Genomic DNA, 17,624 nt, shown 5'->3' with positions numbered 1-17,624 from the left:
AAGACCATTACGTCAATGATAGATCTTAATATAAACAAATGAAAGTTACTTACTTTTCATGTAAACGTGTAAAACCTTAAGCTTGTCAATACTTTTTCCGTAATCAAGAAATTGGCGGGTTTATTCCCGACCTTGGGTTCTTATGCAACCAAGAACTCAATTATCACCTTACATAGTCTAGTTGCTTAAGGTGCTGTGTTCTCTACTCTGTACATTGATGTGCAAAGTAGTGTGAAATGTAATGTAATTTCTTGACCCACATAGTCGACATAATACTTTAAGCCAAATCAGCAGTCAGGTTGAATTAATTTTGTAAGCCATATTTTACCAGATTTTCTATATAACCTTTGTCCATTCCTTCTATGAATACTCCTCTAAAGCATAGCCCTTGTATTACAAGGGATATGTACATATTCCAAGAATTAAAAGTTTTCAAAGGTGTTCCCTTAAATTTGCTCTTCTTGGCTTTCATGACATGGCATTATACTTTCCACCTTACACTTTCAAATAATTAATTTCAAGACTTTGGAAGGTACCTGACATCTTGTTTATCCATCGTCTCCTTTCTGGTTCCAAAATTTTGCCTTTAACTAGTCTCATCTTTATAACTAAAACTTACTTAGCTTTAAAAGTTAGATTGAGTTATCTATAATATAATAATAATAATAATAATAATAATAATAATAATAATAATAATAATAATAATAATAATAATAATAATAATAATAATAATAATAATAATAATAATAATAATAATAATAATAATAATAATAATAATAATAATAATAATAATAATAATAATAATAATAATAATAATAATAATAATAATAATAATAATAATAATAATAATAATAATAATAATAATAATAATAATAATAATAATAATAATAATAATAATAATAATAATAATAATAATAATAATAATAATAATAATAATAATAATAATAATAATAATAATAATAATAATAATAATAATAATAATAATAATAATAATAATAATAATAATAATAATAATAATAATAATAATAATAATAATAATAATAATAATAATAATAATAATAATAATAATAATAATAATAATAATAATAATAATAATAATAATAATAATAATAATAATAATAATAATAATAATAATAATAATAATAATAATAATTAATCATCAATAAATCTGATTTAACAAATCCACAAATGTCTAATGTTCCTTTTACCCATAAGACATAAGTGAGTGCGGTCTTGAGTTGGTTCTTAAATCTCTCTCATCAGCTGATGTGCGCAAGTGAAACCTGATTTGCGTAAATATATTATAATAATTTTAATAATAAACAAAAAATATACATAAATAAAAACCACTTTATGTAACTCATCAAATCAGTTTCTGTTTTATTCCACAATATAATAATTAATAGAGGTGTCACATTACCATTTAAAAACTTGCACTATGATGCAAGGTATATGATGCTAAAAATTGTGGTATATAACTTCGCTGCTTGACACTCTGCGCCTTCATACAAGTTGCATGCTTAGTAAATCAAGCCAGCGGAATAGGTCAATGGTTTGTAATCGGATCGGTATTGTTGCTGGAATGAGTTGGCTGTTGCCACACTGTTGTAAGTTTCCGATGCAGTTGGTGCACTTAGCTTGGTGTAGGCCAGTGGAAGGGCAATTGGCAGGTTTGGTGATACAGCGGCATAATAGGTTGGTGAGTAGAGCAGTGGATTGGCAGTAGCCACGACCAAAAGACATGCGAGTAAGTACTTGGAAAAACAAAGAAGATTCTTATTTAGGAAAAGTCACCAATAAAAGGATAATAAATTTAACTTACTGCTTTGAACATATTGAAAAAGTGCTGTGTTGTTTCTTGTCCTGGCGGTTAAACTGAACTATGATCCTAGATGGAACTTTGGTTCTTTATATACGCGTCCACACCGCTTCGCCACCTTGTGCTGCCGCTAAGGTGGACAGAGTAGCGAAAAAGAATATATTCTTGATGAGGTTTTTTTTGTTGCTTGGGGAATGCATGAAGGCCATCACCGTGGGTCCATCGCATCTTAAAGGAAAAACAAGAAACTAGTTTTTTTTTAAATTCAAGAATAAGAACATTGCAGTGATGCTATTAAAAGATTGAAACAAAGGATTGTTAGTTAGCGTTCTTGTAGGGAATGTTTTGGACTTGAAAAAAAAGGCAAACTTCCCAATATGAGGGGTATTTAATCGTATGACGGGGTAAGTATATTTTGACGGCAGGACGCTGAGGAAAGTTTTTGTGTTTTTTAATTGATACGCAAGCAATGGAATCTGAGATAAGGTACATATATTAAAAACAAATGCAAATAAATGCTTTTAAAGTAAGTGTTCTAAAAAAATTGTATTATTTACTTTCAATAGTTATTGTTCGATTTGTCAAATTGAAAATATTGACATTTATTGACGTTTCAAGGTCCCTAGAATCGAAATAATTTTTTTTATAGACATGTCTCTGCGTGCGTGTGTAAGTTCGCGAAGTTTCGTCGTCCATAACTCAAGAACCAGAAGAGATATCGACTTCAAATCAATTTTTTTCGTACAGTTGCAGAAGAGACTCTCAAAAAATTGTGTGTTTGTTATTTTTACCATAGCAATTCAAAAAAAGGTGAAAATTCTGCTTAACCCAAAATATCTGACGAAACAATTACTCTAGTGAATTAAATTAAATTTCATATTATACATCGTAATGCGATACCAAACAAATATATTTTTAGAAAAAATTCCAATTGTTTCACCTCGAAAATCTTACGAACAAAAAAAGATTTTATATCCAAAACAATTTTGTGCAACGAAGAAAATCGAATTGGCAGCTAGAAAAATTGATTTTCGACTCAAATAACTTTTTAAAACTTTGGGATAATGGCTTTAAACTAATTTTATCTTTGAACTAATATTTGTATCAACATTCAGTAACATTTAAAGAAAAATCGAATTGACAGTTTTTTACAACACATAAAAACCTAAAAAATTATTAAAAGTTGGTAAATATTGATTTTCGACTCAAATATATTTGCAAAAATAAAAAATATTGGCTACAAACTTATTTTATCTCACAGAAAATATTGTTTTCGACATTCCGTTAACTTTTTTATAAAAATCCAGCAGTCAGTTTTTTATAAAAAATTAAAATCTACAAAAAATAGTGCACAAACTTGGTAAAAATTGATGTTTGGTTTTTGATATCTCGTGAACAATAAACGACATTGACTTCAAACTGATTTTATTCAATCAATTTGTATTTGTTTATATAAGAAATAAAATTTTTTTAAAAATGCTACTAAAATTGGTAAAAATTGGGTTTCGAATAAAAAAACTCGTTAAAACAACTTTTTTAACCCAACACGAAAACCTTCTAACTTCTAAGCAAGACAAATCGACAGACGGGATGGGAAGTTATCAGTGTGGGTCGCATCCCAGCCTCTTTTTATTATATTGATGTGAATAATCTTCTGGCACTTAATTTTAATATGATTTTGGACATATCAAAACCATGGATTTCTGGTATATTTAATCTAATCTAAAAATCCAATTTTCGTCGACTTCCTCCATCATTTGTGGCCGTATATCGTCAAAAACGAATTTTGTCCTCCAGTTAGTCAAATAATTCGAGCTTATAGGCGCAGACTATAGCCACTCAAAAAAAGTCAAGCAGCGTTAAATCGTGTGATCTTGGAAGCCAATTTATTCAGGAGTCTGTTATGTGAAACTATTACTACTATATGCTATTCCCAAACGTTTTATTTAGAATTTCAACTGTGGTACGGGCTTTTGACATGTTGTTAAAAATAAAGTTCCTTAATTTTCCAATTTCAGTTTTTTTTCGACGATAATACCAGAAAATCAGTATCATTCATTCCTACGCAGTAAATATTCTGAAATACGTTGGTTAATATCGAAAACTTATTTCCAAAGTATTGTTTAGAGTTTTGGCTAAATAAACATTTTATGACCAAGAATAAGGAGAATTGTACACAAAGATTTTGGACTCAACATTTAAAGGTATATGGCCCTCCACTTCGTTAATACTCTCAAATTTGGGAGTTAAAACCGCTTGGGTACAACAATTTTTGGGAGGAAAATCATCTTTTCTGATGATAAGCATTTTCACGTTGGCAGCTAAGATTCGAAAAAAAATCCACCCCAATCGTCTTAATTCCATATAAAAGATTACTTTATGACACTAGTTCAAAAGTTTTTGTTGTTAACATTCAATTTATATTTGTTCTGTTCGGATGTTCCTTTAAAATTAGCAAAAAAATTGTTTTAACTTGTATTCAGTTTAAATATTTTTAGTATTTTACAAAGTTTTCGAAGATCATCATTTACTTATAATCCATTAGGAGACATTTTTGATTGCTCACAAAACCTGGAACAGCTATATCAATTACTTAATATAAACAAACCATGTGCGTAACCATTTTTGAGTTGATAAAAAGTTATTTTTATACTTACTTGACACTCTTCATTAAGTAAGTTAAGTCGTTAAAAAATAATTATGAGTGCTTTTTATTTTAACATATAAGCCCACCCACTTCAATATGTTTAATGTTTATCTCCTTTTTATCAATACCCATTTTATTCTGCCCTTAAAAAAGGAACTACCATTACTTACTTTACTTAGAATTCGAAATTCTACTACCATTGTTCTTGCAGTCAGAGCTTTGAAATTCCATCACAATTCCCTTGAGTGCAGTTATACTTCAATACAATTTCCTTTCACTTATACCCGTCCTATTCGAATGCGAAAAAAAACATCTTTATTACCCAAATCAATTTTGACATCCTTCTGCGATATATTGCGACATTAAACATTGAAGAATAATAAATTAAATGTGTGTTTAGGTAGCTCATTAAAAAAAATATATTTATTTTATATTCAGAAAAAACACTCACAGTCTGCTAAAACATTTTTAAAACTCTCTTGAGAATATTTGCAAGATATTAAAAGGCAAAATTCATACACATTTTGATATGCTTAAATCCTTCTGTGCTGGTGCCGCTACCGCACCACATCGTGAGCAAGTTTGTAAGCTTACGTTTAAGTACTTTATATCACAATATTCATACTTACAGCTATGACAAAAATAACAGTAACATTTCAAATTTTGAGGCTAACATACTATGAAAAAACTATATTATATTAAAGTCAATTCCGAATTTAATAACTGCACATAAAATATGTAACATAGAGTGTTTTTTTAGCTCCTGAAAATATTAATAATAATAAATAAATAACTACTGGAGGACAAATTTCATAGTCTTCTTTGAAAACTTGATTATTGGTAAATGAATTCTCATATATGATTGATTTCAAAGTTATGCTTAAGATTTCGTTAAATAGCAAACAACATGAAAAACCGCAATTTAAAATTATTTTAAAACAACGGAATGGTATCATATTCCATAAGTGAGATTTCGAAAGTAAACAGCAAGAATGTCATACAAATAGAACAACTCGCAGAAACTAAAAGATATCTGTTTCAATTTAATTTTGGAGACAGAGACATTTTAGGAAGAAAATCTAAAGCTATTGGAAATGTAATCAAAAAATGAACGATGAGATTTTTACACTTAAGTCAGAAGTTCTTCATATCCTGCAGGAGGCAAACCTTAACGTAAAATCTCCATGGACAGTACAATTTCAATGCATTAAGGGAAAATAAGGGACGGAACGCGTTTTAAGTTGATAAAACAAAACTAAATTCGATCCCTAGCTTATAACACAATGTTTAAAGATGGACATAAGTTTGTTAATCAGGTGTCTAATTATTGTTTTAAATTGAATAATTGGAAAAAAAGTCTCATTCAAGATCAAGCTCCGCTGGTGATCTCATGGTTTATCTTACCGAACAGTTGAGCAAATCTTTACATCGCTTTGGAGAAAGTAAGATTACCGCGCTTGATATTTCAAAAGCATTTCATAGGTTTTGGCATCAGGCTCTCTTATCGAAAATGCGTGCTTTTGGTTTTCATGAATACCTACTTAATTAGATTAGTAATTACTTAGATGGAAACCATAAAGTAAATGCACGTGTACCCCAGGGGTCTGTTCTATCTCCAAAACTATTTCTCATTTTTATTAATGATCTCCTGTTTGCAACTTCTAATACAATACGCTGGCGATAGGTTAGGTTAGGTTGGAGTGGCTGTCCAGATGTCATTGACTCACTTAGACCTCAAGGGTCCATTATGATACCACTAATGAGGTTACTCATGGGAGAATAATGAATTTAAACAAACCATTTTGTACTTTTAATAAATTTAGAGAGACGTTTTGTGTCAATCGTTGCCAGTTCACTGGTGTTATCGAAGAAGGGATTACCGAGAAAGTAATTCCTTCTAATGGAGAGTGCTGGACATGTACTGTACATAGAAGGTGTTGGACTGTTTCCTGTTCCTCCTCGTCCATGCAGCTTCTACAGAAGTCATTTGTGTAGACCCCTAGCCTCAGAGCATGTCCTCCTATGAGGCAGTGTCCCGTTATTACTCCAATTGTAGAGCTTATACTTTGTCTGCTCAGTGATATCAAGCTTTTTGACCGTTTTAAGTCAATACTTGGCCATATTTGATTGGTTGCCAGGCAGGTGGTACTTTGTGACCATCTAGCATTTGTTGTTTCTAGAGCATATTGCTTGAGAAGATATTTGCATGTAGCAAGTGGTGTTCCTATGTTATGTTTTTGTCTAACATAAGGCAGAAGTGTTCCGTTTTTGGCGAGATCATCGGCTTTGCAATTTCCCGGAATGTCTCTGTGGCCCGGCACCCAAATAAGGTGAATGTTAAACTGTTCCGTCATCTCATTCAGAGATGATTGACAATCGTGGACTGTTTGAGAGTTTGTGAAGACAGACGGGAGAGATTTAAGAGCGGCTTGGCTGTCTGAGAAGATTCGTATATCCTTACAAGATATAACGTTTTCTTTGAGCCAGGATAGTACTTCTTTAATCGCCATTACATCTGCCTGGAATACACTACATTGATTGGGAAGTCTATATGATAGACTGAGATTCAGTTGTTCTGAAAAGATACCACTTCCAACTCCGTGATCGGTCTTTGAACCGTCAGTATAGAAGGAGGATCTTGAATGGATGGACACATGGAATCTTTTACCAAATACCATTTTTGGGGTGGTATAGTCTAAGCGATCTGGGATAGATCTGAAATTCTCTAGAATAGTAGTATGTCCAGTATTGTTACTGGTCCATTAAAAGGTGGCTCTAAGCCTTACACATGAGTTGGCAGCCACCTTTTAAGAGAAGATGTCAAGTGGTGTTAGGTTTAAAAGCACTTCCAGTGCTGCGGTTGGTGTTGTGCGAAGTGCTCCTGTGATGCACAAACCTGCTGACCGCTGGACTTTGATGAGCTTATAAATAAATATATGATAAATGAGTATCGGTCTGATTACCAATGTGTATAGCCAGTGGGTTATTTTTGGGGAGAAGCCTCATTTTGATCCTATGGCCTTTTTACAAGTAAAAAGCGCTACAGTAGCCTTTTTTACTCTTTCATCAATATTTGCCTTCCTTCTAAAATGAGGCCCAAATATTTAGCTTGATCGGAAAAGCTTAATGGTATTCCTCTAATCTTGGGTGGGCTAATCTAAGGAATTTTATATCTTCTCGAAAAGAGTATTAATTCTGTTTTGTGTGGGTTGACGTCCAATCCACATTGCTTAGCCCATTTAGTTAGCCTGTTTAGGGCATTTTGTAGGAGTTCCGAGAGAACTTGGGGGTACTTACCAGATACGGATATCGCAACGTCGTCAGCATAGGCAATCACCTTAAAACCCTCTGCTTCCAATGCTGTAAGTAAGTCGTTTACTACCATGTTCCATAAAAGAGGCGAAAGGACTCCACCTTGGGGAGTGCCTCGATTCACCGATCTGGTGGTAGTAAAACTTCTCATGTTAGAAATTATTGTCCTGCTTTTGAGCATGAGACTTATAAAATCTATGAGTGACTTCTCTAATTTCAGCTTATACATTGCTGTTGTGATCGCCTGGTAACTGACGTTGTTGAAAGATCCTTCAATATCTAGGAACGCTACCAGGTTATATTCTTTGTATTCGAGGGAATGTTCAATAGTACGTACCAGTGAGTGATAAATTTCAATCAATCTTTCCAAGGTTTTAAGAAGGAAGGATGATAGGCTGATTGGTCGTAGATCTTTAGGGTTAACGTGTGAGGGTTTCCCTGCTTTGGAAATGAAGACTACTTTTGCCATTCTCCAGGCTTTGGGAATATATCTCAACCTTACACAGCTTGTCAGAATGATTTCCAATGGTGGAATAATCATGTCTGAGCATTTTTGTAGTTCGGCCGGAATGATTCCGTCTGGTCCTGGAGATTTATATGGATCAAAGCTATCTCTGGCCCATTGCAGTTTTTGCCGCGTTATTAGATCAACTAAATCGCTTGTATAAGCTAAAGACTCTGATGTTAAGTCATTGATTATGTTAGAGCTAAATGGAAAGTGGGTGTCTAATAACAGATTAGGAGATTCTTCATCTGGCGATAGAACTCTAAGCTTTTCATATTCGTTTTCAGAATCACATTCCTCTTCTTTGGATGTGGTACTGCAACGACAAAATATAATAAGCTCATTATATTACAACCTACATAGCACTGTGCGGATTAAAAAACCGTGTGGAATTTAATGCTATACATAAACCTTTTAACAAACCCAGTAAATGTAGTACTCAAATCCTCAAGAAAAATTTTATTTTTTAACTTAGACATCAAACATAATCTCTTAAGATATACAATTATTTAAATTGGTTTGTAAAATTTAATTTTATGTGGCTAGCCTTTTATGAAATCTACAGCAAATCGTCTCCATAATCTTGACAACCAATATCGCTTTTTAAAAATCGCATGTTAAGAAAAACTAACAAAACATTTACCACCCATCTTTGATTTAAGATTTGTTGCCTCACGCTATAGCCAAAAATATAATTACCAAATTAAGTATAGTTCCTATTATTTTGGCCATAGCTGTATGTTGTATTTATGTATATAATAAAACCATTTCATTTTACATTAGAATGCGGTTAAATGCAAACAAAAACCATTACCAACTTATTAACTCGAAAACCTAGAAGTTCTCTCATTCCATCATAAGAGACCAATTTGTAATCTACCTACACAATTAATGAAAATTTTCTACAAAATTTCCTTTAAAATATTAAAGCGTCCTATTTTCTACTACGCAGTTTAAGCTATTCTAACGTCGTATCGGTCGTCGAAACAAAAAGACCTATTTTTGTTTACAAACAAATTAATTCCCACCCGTAGAGTGGATTTATACCAAAATTGATCTACATTTTCCCACCTTAATATTTCATTGCCAAAAACACCAAAACAAACTTCATACCCTTGGCGGAAGTATACGTGAGTGAAACAAGCCCGCCCGCACGCAATTCTAGCCTCCTTCTCATATCCTTCTTATCTATAGGGTTAAGCAACAATAAAATGATTCAATAGCGTGCGTCGTTTGTCGTGCGACGGACGTTTGTTGTTTAACATTTTGTCGCATCGCATAGCTCATAGTCCAAGGTACTGGCGGTAAGACATTAAAAATAGTCTTCCTCTTGAATCTTGATATAAAAATAAAATAGCCCACTTCTAGCTTTGGTTCGGGGTTTCATTAAAACAAAAGCAAAATTAAGAACAAGCCGCCACAGTATATCATAACAAGAAGCCCCCTTAAAAAAAATATGACCATTTATCGCTTTCATTCATGCTACCAGTAGGTATTAATTTATTTCAAAATAAGGCGCATAAAATTTCATCTTAGTTGGGTGTAGGTATGTGGGTAGAAAATTGAAAATAGTAAACATAAACAACTAATAGCATTGGTGGGTTTTGGGCTATGAGAGGACACTTCCTTCTATAAAAGCTTTGAATCAAATCAAGCGAAACATGCCATATTGTTATAAGTATAGATTTATAGTGAAAACGACAATATTTAGTTAGACGTGGGAGTCCAAAAATACATTTTCGAAGGAAATCTCACGAAATGTGTGAGAAGATAACACGAAATTCATGTAGAACATATTTTTTCCTCGCCTAGGTTAAGGAGCGCACTTTTTGGTAACTGATGTTTATTTTTATTTTACTGGGAAATAATTATATTAGGAAAATTATTCATATAATGTTAAGGGTATACTTTTCTAAGTGAAAAACAATATTATTTTTGAAACTTCCTAATAAATAAATCAATTTATTTTGATAAAAGGCAAAGGCTCCACTAACTATGACAACAAACATTGGAATTAGATAATAAGGAATGTGACAAGGTTTTCAAATCTACACTAATATTATAACGAGGAAAGATCAGTATTTTTGTATGTAACGAATAAACTCAAAAAGTACTGAACCGATTTTAATAATTCTTTTTTCATTAGAAAGCTACATTATCACTGAGTAACTAGGCTATATTTAGTACTAGATTACTATAGAAATCTTTATAAATTCCTATTAAAACCAACCGAAAGTGTAAGAAAATTAGCCATAAAAAATCTCTTATCGCATACGCTGCGAAGAGTATTAATTATAGGACAAATAAATGTTCGACAATATTATAGAATATATCAATATCTAAAAAAAAAAGAGGCTGGGATGCGACCCACACTGATAACTTCCCATCCTGTCTGTCGATTTGTCTTGCTTAAAAGTTTTTACCAAGTTTTAGTACTGTTTTTTTTTAGAGTTTTATTTTCTGTAAAAAAACTATCAATTCGAATTTTTTAAAATTTTGTTGAAAACAATACTTCTTATAAGATAAAATTAGTTTGAAGCCAATATTTCAAATTTTTGAAGAGATATTTGAGTCGAAAATCAATTTTTACCAACTTTTATACATTTCTTTTTTCGGTTTTTATTTTTTGTAAAAAACTGTCAATTTGATTTTTTTCAAAATTTTATCAGATGTCAAAAACATTTTCTTCGTTGCACAAAATTGTTTTAGAAATGAAATCATATTTCAGTCGTAAAATTTTACACATTTTTTTTTCAGTTTTATTGATTTATAAAAAAAAACGTTATATAAAAAATATACCTGTTTGGTATCATGCTACAATATATATTATAAAATTTAATTCAAGTCTCTAGCGTTTTTGATTCGTAAGATATTTAGGGTTAACCAAAATTTGTACCTTTTTTTTAAACTGCTATTGTAAAAAAAACCACCCGCGCAATTTTCTTGAGAGCCCTTTCTGCATCTTTCTGCTTTATTATCTGTATAACAAAATTTATTTGAAGTTGATATCTCTTCTGGTTCTTGAGCTATGGAGGATGACGTACGTACACACGCACGCACAGACATCTTTCTGAAAATCTTTCCCCATTACAATAACTTCCCATGGGAAGGTAAAAATCGCGAGATCATATGTCTAACAATTGTAGTTACGTCACTACATTGGGCATAAAAACCTGACACATTTTAAGGACCCCTTGCTCCGCCCTACCGAGACGCGAGATATTCGTGGTTGCGAGAACGGAAAGTAGACGGTTAAAGGTTTTTTTTTTTAAATACTCGTGATCCGGTCGCGTCGCTATGGAGATTCTTATCACACAAGAACTCTTACCGACCGATTATGCGGCGAGGTTACAGTTTGTGAAGCAAATGACAGCGAAGTTAGCCAGCAAAATAATTCCACGTGAGTTCCTAATGATTAGATTTGAGACGCATTTTTATTTGAATGAAACTGTTAATAAGCACAACTGTCGATTAAACGCTGTCGAAAAACCGATTTGGGAAAAATCAGATGAAAACTGTTTTCATTTAATTATCAAAAAGATCAACAAAGCCGATGTGAATCACCACTATAATTGTCCTCAGTTAAACATAAACATCAACTTGGTCAAAATTATAGATCATTAATTTTATTTGCTTCAAACTCGACCTAGAAATGATTTGATGCGGCTGAGCTAGGGGTCCTTAAAATATGTCAAGTTTTTATGCCCAACCCTTTATAACTACTTTTTTATATTTATTTGATTTATAGAAATGCCGATCAAAATCAGACCGTGTTATCCATATCATTTATAAATTTGTATCCAAATAAATAATTTAGTATTCAAGACTGTCTCAATACCTGATACTTTTGGAACTATTGATATCGGACATTCCATTAAAAAGATATCATGAAATAAAAATAAAAATACATGCCAGCGGCGGCCGCCCAGCAGCGCATCGAGTAACTAACTCGTTGAGAGAGGGGCAGTGCGGAATAAGGGGGTGCACCATTATGAACCGCGCGCCTCATTCGCGCGATCGGCTCCTTGCAGTGCACGCAAGCGACATTGAATATTTAGATTTTTTTTAACACATTTGTATGCTTCGCCTAAAAATTTCTTTTTAGAGCTACTTAGTTTTAGTATTAAGAATCAAACTTTTTCATAATATTTTCAAAGTTCTTTTCAGATTTCAGAATTTGAATAATTTCTTTTTCATTATTATTATTATTAGTTCATTTTTAGTTATTAGTTTATTCTTAATTTCTCTGATTTAAAATAAATATCCTTTATAGCAATATTATTAGAAGAAGATGGTCAAAGCTATCTAAGAATAGTTCACAAGCGAGATTACTAAAAGTTCGTCCTATTGGAGATTCTTATTCTGAAAATGCAGATCATCTGGAAAGTATGAGACTGTACGCGTGCCAATCGCGAACCAGAGAAAATGTAAGATTGTCGCAGCCATATACGAACGACAGTCAAGTGCTGAGCACTCTCAGCGACTTGCTGAAAATAGGGCTAGGATTTCACAAACACGGGCAAGAGAATGTAGCACTGATCCTTCACTTCGACTTGCAGAGCAAAATGGCAGATCATCGCAGTTATACGAACGACAGTCAAGCACCGAGCTCTCGCAGTGACTTGAAGGAAATAGAGCTAATAACACGCGAACCCGTGCGCGGGAAACTAGAACTGAAAGCTTGCAGCGGCTCCTGACACAGCGAGACAGACAACGGTCAATAACAGCTCTTCCTAGTATTAAATAATGTCGTTAGACAAATGTTATTGTAACGCTTTAGCGATTTAGTACCTTTGACATTATCGTCATTGGAGATCTTTCGAAAGAGGAAAAGTTAACATCGTCATTTGTTTGTACTAAATTGTATGAATTTTTGTTTGAATGGCAAATAAATAGGACTTATTTTTAAATAATTATCGCTTCTTAATTTTTCACTTACTTGTCACTTTTGAAGATGTTATCCCTTGGTTTTTACAATTAAAAAGTACGTTATTTAAAAAAAACCGAACAATACACAATTCAATAATGTATTAAAATTGTTAAAATTGAAATTGACTACACATTTGGTAAATATTTTTAATTCACACTTTACAAACCCAAGGCACTTGTGGTTAAGCATGTTCTAAGACAGCAATAATGAAACAAGTGCAAAAATTTTAGCTTTTGAAAAGAGTTAGTAGTTATAAAAGCTTAAAAGGTTTGTAGGTTTGTCGTGTTTTGTTAAAAAAGTTGTACGTTGTATTTTGAATTTAAAATATTGGATGAATGAAATTAATTTGAAGTCAATAACTTCTATTCATCACGAGATATCAGGAACCGAACATCAATTTTCACCAAATTTTTTGTAGATTCTATTTTTCTTATGAAAAAAACGGACTGTTGGATTTTTATAAAAAAATAAACTGAATGAAATCAATATTTTCTGTGAGATAAAATAGGTTTGAAGGCAATATTTTTAATTTTTGAAAAGATATTTGAGTTGAAAATATAATTTTACCAACTTTTAGCAAAGCTTTTTTTAGGTTCTTATTTTTATAAAAAAAAATGTCAATTTTTCTCAACATTTTACCAGATGTCTTCATTGCTTAAAATTATTTTGGAGATAAAATCATTTTTTGTTCGTAAAATATTCTACTATTTCTTGAACTATGAGCGTCGAACTTAACTTCGCGAACGTACGGATGTACGAATGTACTTACAGACGTACGCACGGACATCTCTCTAAAAACTTTTATTTCGACTATAGGGACTTTAAAACATCGAAAAATGTCAACATTTTCAATTCGACAAATCGGACCGATTACAATAACTTCCTATGTGAACATTTAAGTTCTCAGTAAAAACAAATATTTTAAAAATAAGTTGGGATGCTACCTATACTGGTTTCTTAAAATGTGCAAATGTTTTTTTTTTTATAAGACCAACTGTACTTTAAAGAACTTCTAATCTAAAGTATGCAATCAATAAATTAAAGTTAAACCTTTTTTCTTTCAAGACACTCTTTCTAAAACTTATTTAGTAGTAACTATTTTTAGTATGATTTTCTTTAAACTGTAAGTGTGTTTTTTTCTATTTAACAAGATTTCAAAAACTTCATTTATGGAACACTTTGTTCATTTTAAAATGTTTGTTGATTTTTTTTTAAATTCATTCAAATTTTAACAAGTTGCAAAACAGAATTTAATTTAAATCAATATTGCGTCACTTTTTCTTGAGATATTTGCGTACAACGTAAAATCTTGCAACCTACTGTCAGATAAGAAAGTTACACTTGGGCTATTAAGTGTTCATCAATCATACGCATTTTTCCAACACCGTGGCAAGTACCGACATATACTGACCACAGTTCTAAACATATCAGAGAAACTCATATTTTTGAGATCTGCCTTCTTCGTATTGATGTTGATGACACATTTCTTAATTAATTGCAATGTTAAGTAAAAGTATATATTTGATTAAATTCAAAGTACCTAAAACCTACAATAAAGTTTAAATATTTGTGTTTCTAAGGAAATATTTAAGTTTATTTATGGTGCTTATACTATATTTGAAAAGAAGAACATTTGTATTACATGCAATTCAAGAGTTTTTGGAAAGTGTGTACAAATACTTTTACTCTTAAAAATCCATAAGATATAAGTTTTGACGAAAATGCTCTTCAAATATATCTCATATCATCTTAATTTTAACTCGATTGTAACCAATTCCAGCAACAACTTAGACTTTGCACACTCAATGTCTCGCCTAAAATTCAATAATCATATACCCTCCTTCCCAACCAACTTGTTGCAATTTTCATCCATAATTCTTATTTTTAAGATGCTTATATATCTACTGTACATAATGGTAAACCTAGTAACAATTGGAGCTTAGCATCAATGTTTATCTAATGTTATTTAACACTCAACATCAAGGCCATTTACGCACAGCCCCATCAATGTCGTTGGATCAGCTTTCAACTTCCATGGAAAATCAAATGATATATAAATCTCATACTCACAAGTCTTAAATTATCAAATCATCTCAAAGCTTCTAACTTTCAACACCATTCAAGTTAAAGAAATCAAGAACTACAACAAGATGTTCAAATACGTAAGTTACATCCCTACAAAAATCCAGGATAAATCTTTAATATCAAATTTTTGGCTAAAGGATTAAGATTTATCAATATTTTATTTTCAAGCTGGTATTCTTCTGCATCATCGCTGTGGCTTTGGCTGCTCCAGCTGGAATCATAGGACCAGCCATTTCTTTAGCCGCACCATCTTTGACCCTGTCAAGTCCAATTATTCGTACACCAATCTTGAGCACACGCATTGCTGCTGCCCCATTGACCATCAATTCGGGATTATTGCTGTAAGGATTATGATGATGATGTTGATGGTGAGGCAAGGCAAAAAGGCAAATTAAAAATGCAAAAAATGCCATGTAACAATCATGAGCCATAGAACCTGCCTTCATAATGCGAACAAACAACAAAAAAAAAACAACAACAAAATCAACATCAACATAAATAAAGCAAAACGCCGCTTGATTGACGCATCAACAGCAATAAAGACTTCATAGGTTTTAATAAATAAAAAAGAAAAATGAATCTTCGATATTTTCTTTCTATTCTATTTTTTTTGTATTTTTTGATAAGTTGTTGTCTTAGTGCTTGTTCTTCTTTAGCACGTGTACGAATCTTAAGATATTCAAGGCTAAGCCAAGGGGTTCGTTTGGTACAAAAATAATCAGCTTAAAAAATATCATAAAAATAACAATAGTAAAACGATAACAGTTAAATATCAAGAAATGCTAAAGGATGTACATATCTGCAGCCAACAATTGTATCTATAGACATTCCATTTGATTTGATAGCAATATAAGGCTATAAATGTTTTCGTTATAGATATTGTATTGTTTAGAATCAATTTTTATTTAAACATATCCCGGTATACAAATAAAAGCACAGGTATTCGGTGTTCTTTTAGTTCCAAGCAACATTATGAACATTATATAGGGTATAACATTTGAAGATGAAAGCAAATATTGGACTATTTATACGAAGAGTGGCGGAAGATGCCAAAGTTGAATTAGATTGATTTATTTGTTTTAATATATTTTTGTATTGAAGAAAACGTACAGCACTCGAAACGCATGTTAACATTTTTTCATACAGTTTTGGTAAATTGATATAACTTTCAATTGAAAGCAGTAGATCAACGTCACAAGCCTACAGAATATTTATTAAACAAGTGCAAGGAGAACTTTTCTGAGTAAGGGATTAAATTGTCATTGATTTGATGGTTAGTTTAATAAATTAAATGAAAGTTGCAACACACACTCAGATCGAGGCCTTACCTTATAATACGAGTATCTATAAGAGATAACACAGGTTTTCTGACGATTTTTACTTCCCATTGGAATTTAATGTCATAAATTTGATTTGTCAAATGAAAAACAAATTGACGATTCTCAATGTTTCAAGGTCAGTAGAATCATTGACATAGAAACAGCGACTTAAAATAAATGTTTCCGTACACATTGTACGTCAGATAGAATTGAAAAACATCTTTGTCATTCCGAATATATTACGAACATAAAATGCTAAAATGTTATTATATCCTCACAACTTTTACTGCTAGATTTTTCCGATTTGAACGAAAAGGTAAAATATTTTACAAAATGTAAACAAATTTTTTTAATGAAAATAAACTTCTAGCCTATTGAGTATTAGCCACAATTTAACAAAAATTATTTTGAAGAAAATTTAATTAGCTAAAAATTTGCAGTACCATTAATTTTTTCTATGGCAGAAAATAAACTACTTTCGTGGAAACGAACAAAAGAAAACGGTTGTCCATGTCCAGTCTCTAATATCGTTTTTTTATAGAATTCTCGAATTTTGCTGTACCTGTTTAATAATCCAAATGATTTGATGACTACAACTCTAATGTTTAATGCCCATACTATTGAGTTCATTCAAAAATGTGTTTAATCTCGAAAGTAGATTTAAATTGGTTTCGAGTTTTTTTTTCAAATTTTTTTTTTTGAAATTTTCGTTGAATGAAAAAAGTGTTTAAATTAATTTCATTCACATTTAAATTTAAATTAAGAAGATCCTAAAACTCGAAACTTAATTATATGGGCATATATACATAAGTAATATTTTCGTGGAGATTATTTATTCTCGATAAGATAAAATACTCTTGATTTCTTATCGAACTAACGACATCGAATTTCTTTTAAAAAAATAATATTTTTTTAGAAATCCACAAAAAAAATAGTTACATTTTTCATCACTGAATATTATTAAGACAGTATAAGAACTTTTGCACACATTATTATTGAAATCGGTT

At 31.5% G+C, this 17,624-nt stretch overlaps 1 protein-coding gene across 1 annotated transcript; it reads right to left on the bottom strand.

The window, feature by feature from the left end:
* Window positions 1-1,350: 1,350 nt before the first annotated feature.
* On the bottom strand, window positions 1,351-1,984 carry LOC129946548 (uncharacterized). The gene is made up of 2 exons (XM_056056777.1): window positions 1,823-1,984; window positions 1,351-1,754 (listed from the first exon to the last, which is right to left on the bottom strand). The coding sequence occupies exons 1-2, from the start codon at window positions 1,832-1,834 to the stop codon at window positions 1,521-1,523; spliced, it is 246 nt and encodes an 81-aa protein (XP_055912752.1). The 5' UTR covers window positions 1,835-1,984; the 3' UTR covers window positions 1,351-1,520.
* Between the last annotated feature and the right edge of the window lie 15,640 nt (window positions 1,985-17,624).

The sequence above is a fragment of the Eupeodes corollae genome, chromosome 2, assembly GCF_945859685.1.
Source record: "Eupeodes corollae chromosome 2, idEupCoro1.1, whole genome shotgun sequence".
Taxonomy (NCBI): Eukaryota; Metazoa; Arthropoda; class Insecta; order Diptera; family Syrphidae; genus Eupeodes; species Eupeodes corollae.
The sequence above is the reverse complement of the archived record's forward strand: the minus strand, read 5'-3'. Positions and strand labels throughout refer to the sequence as shown.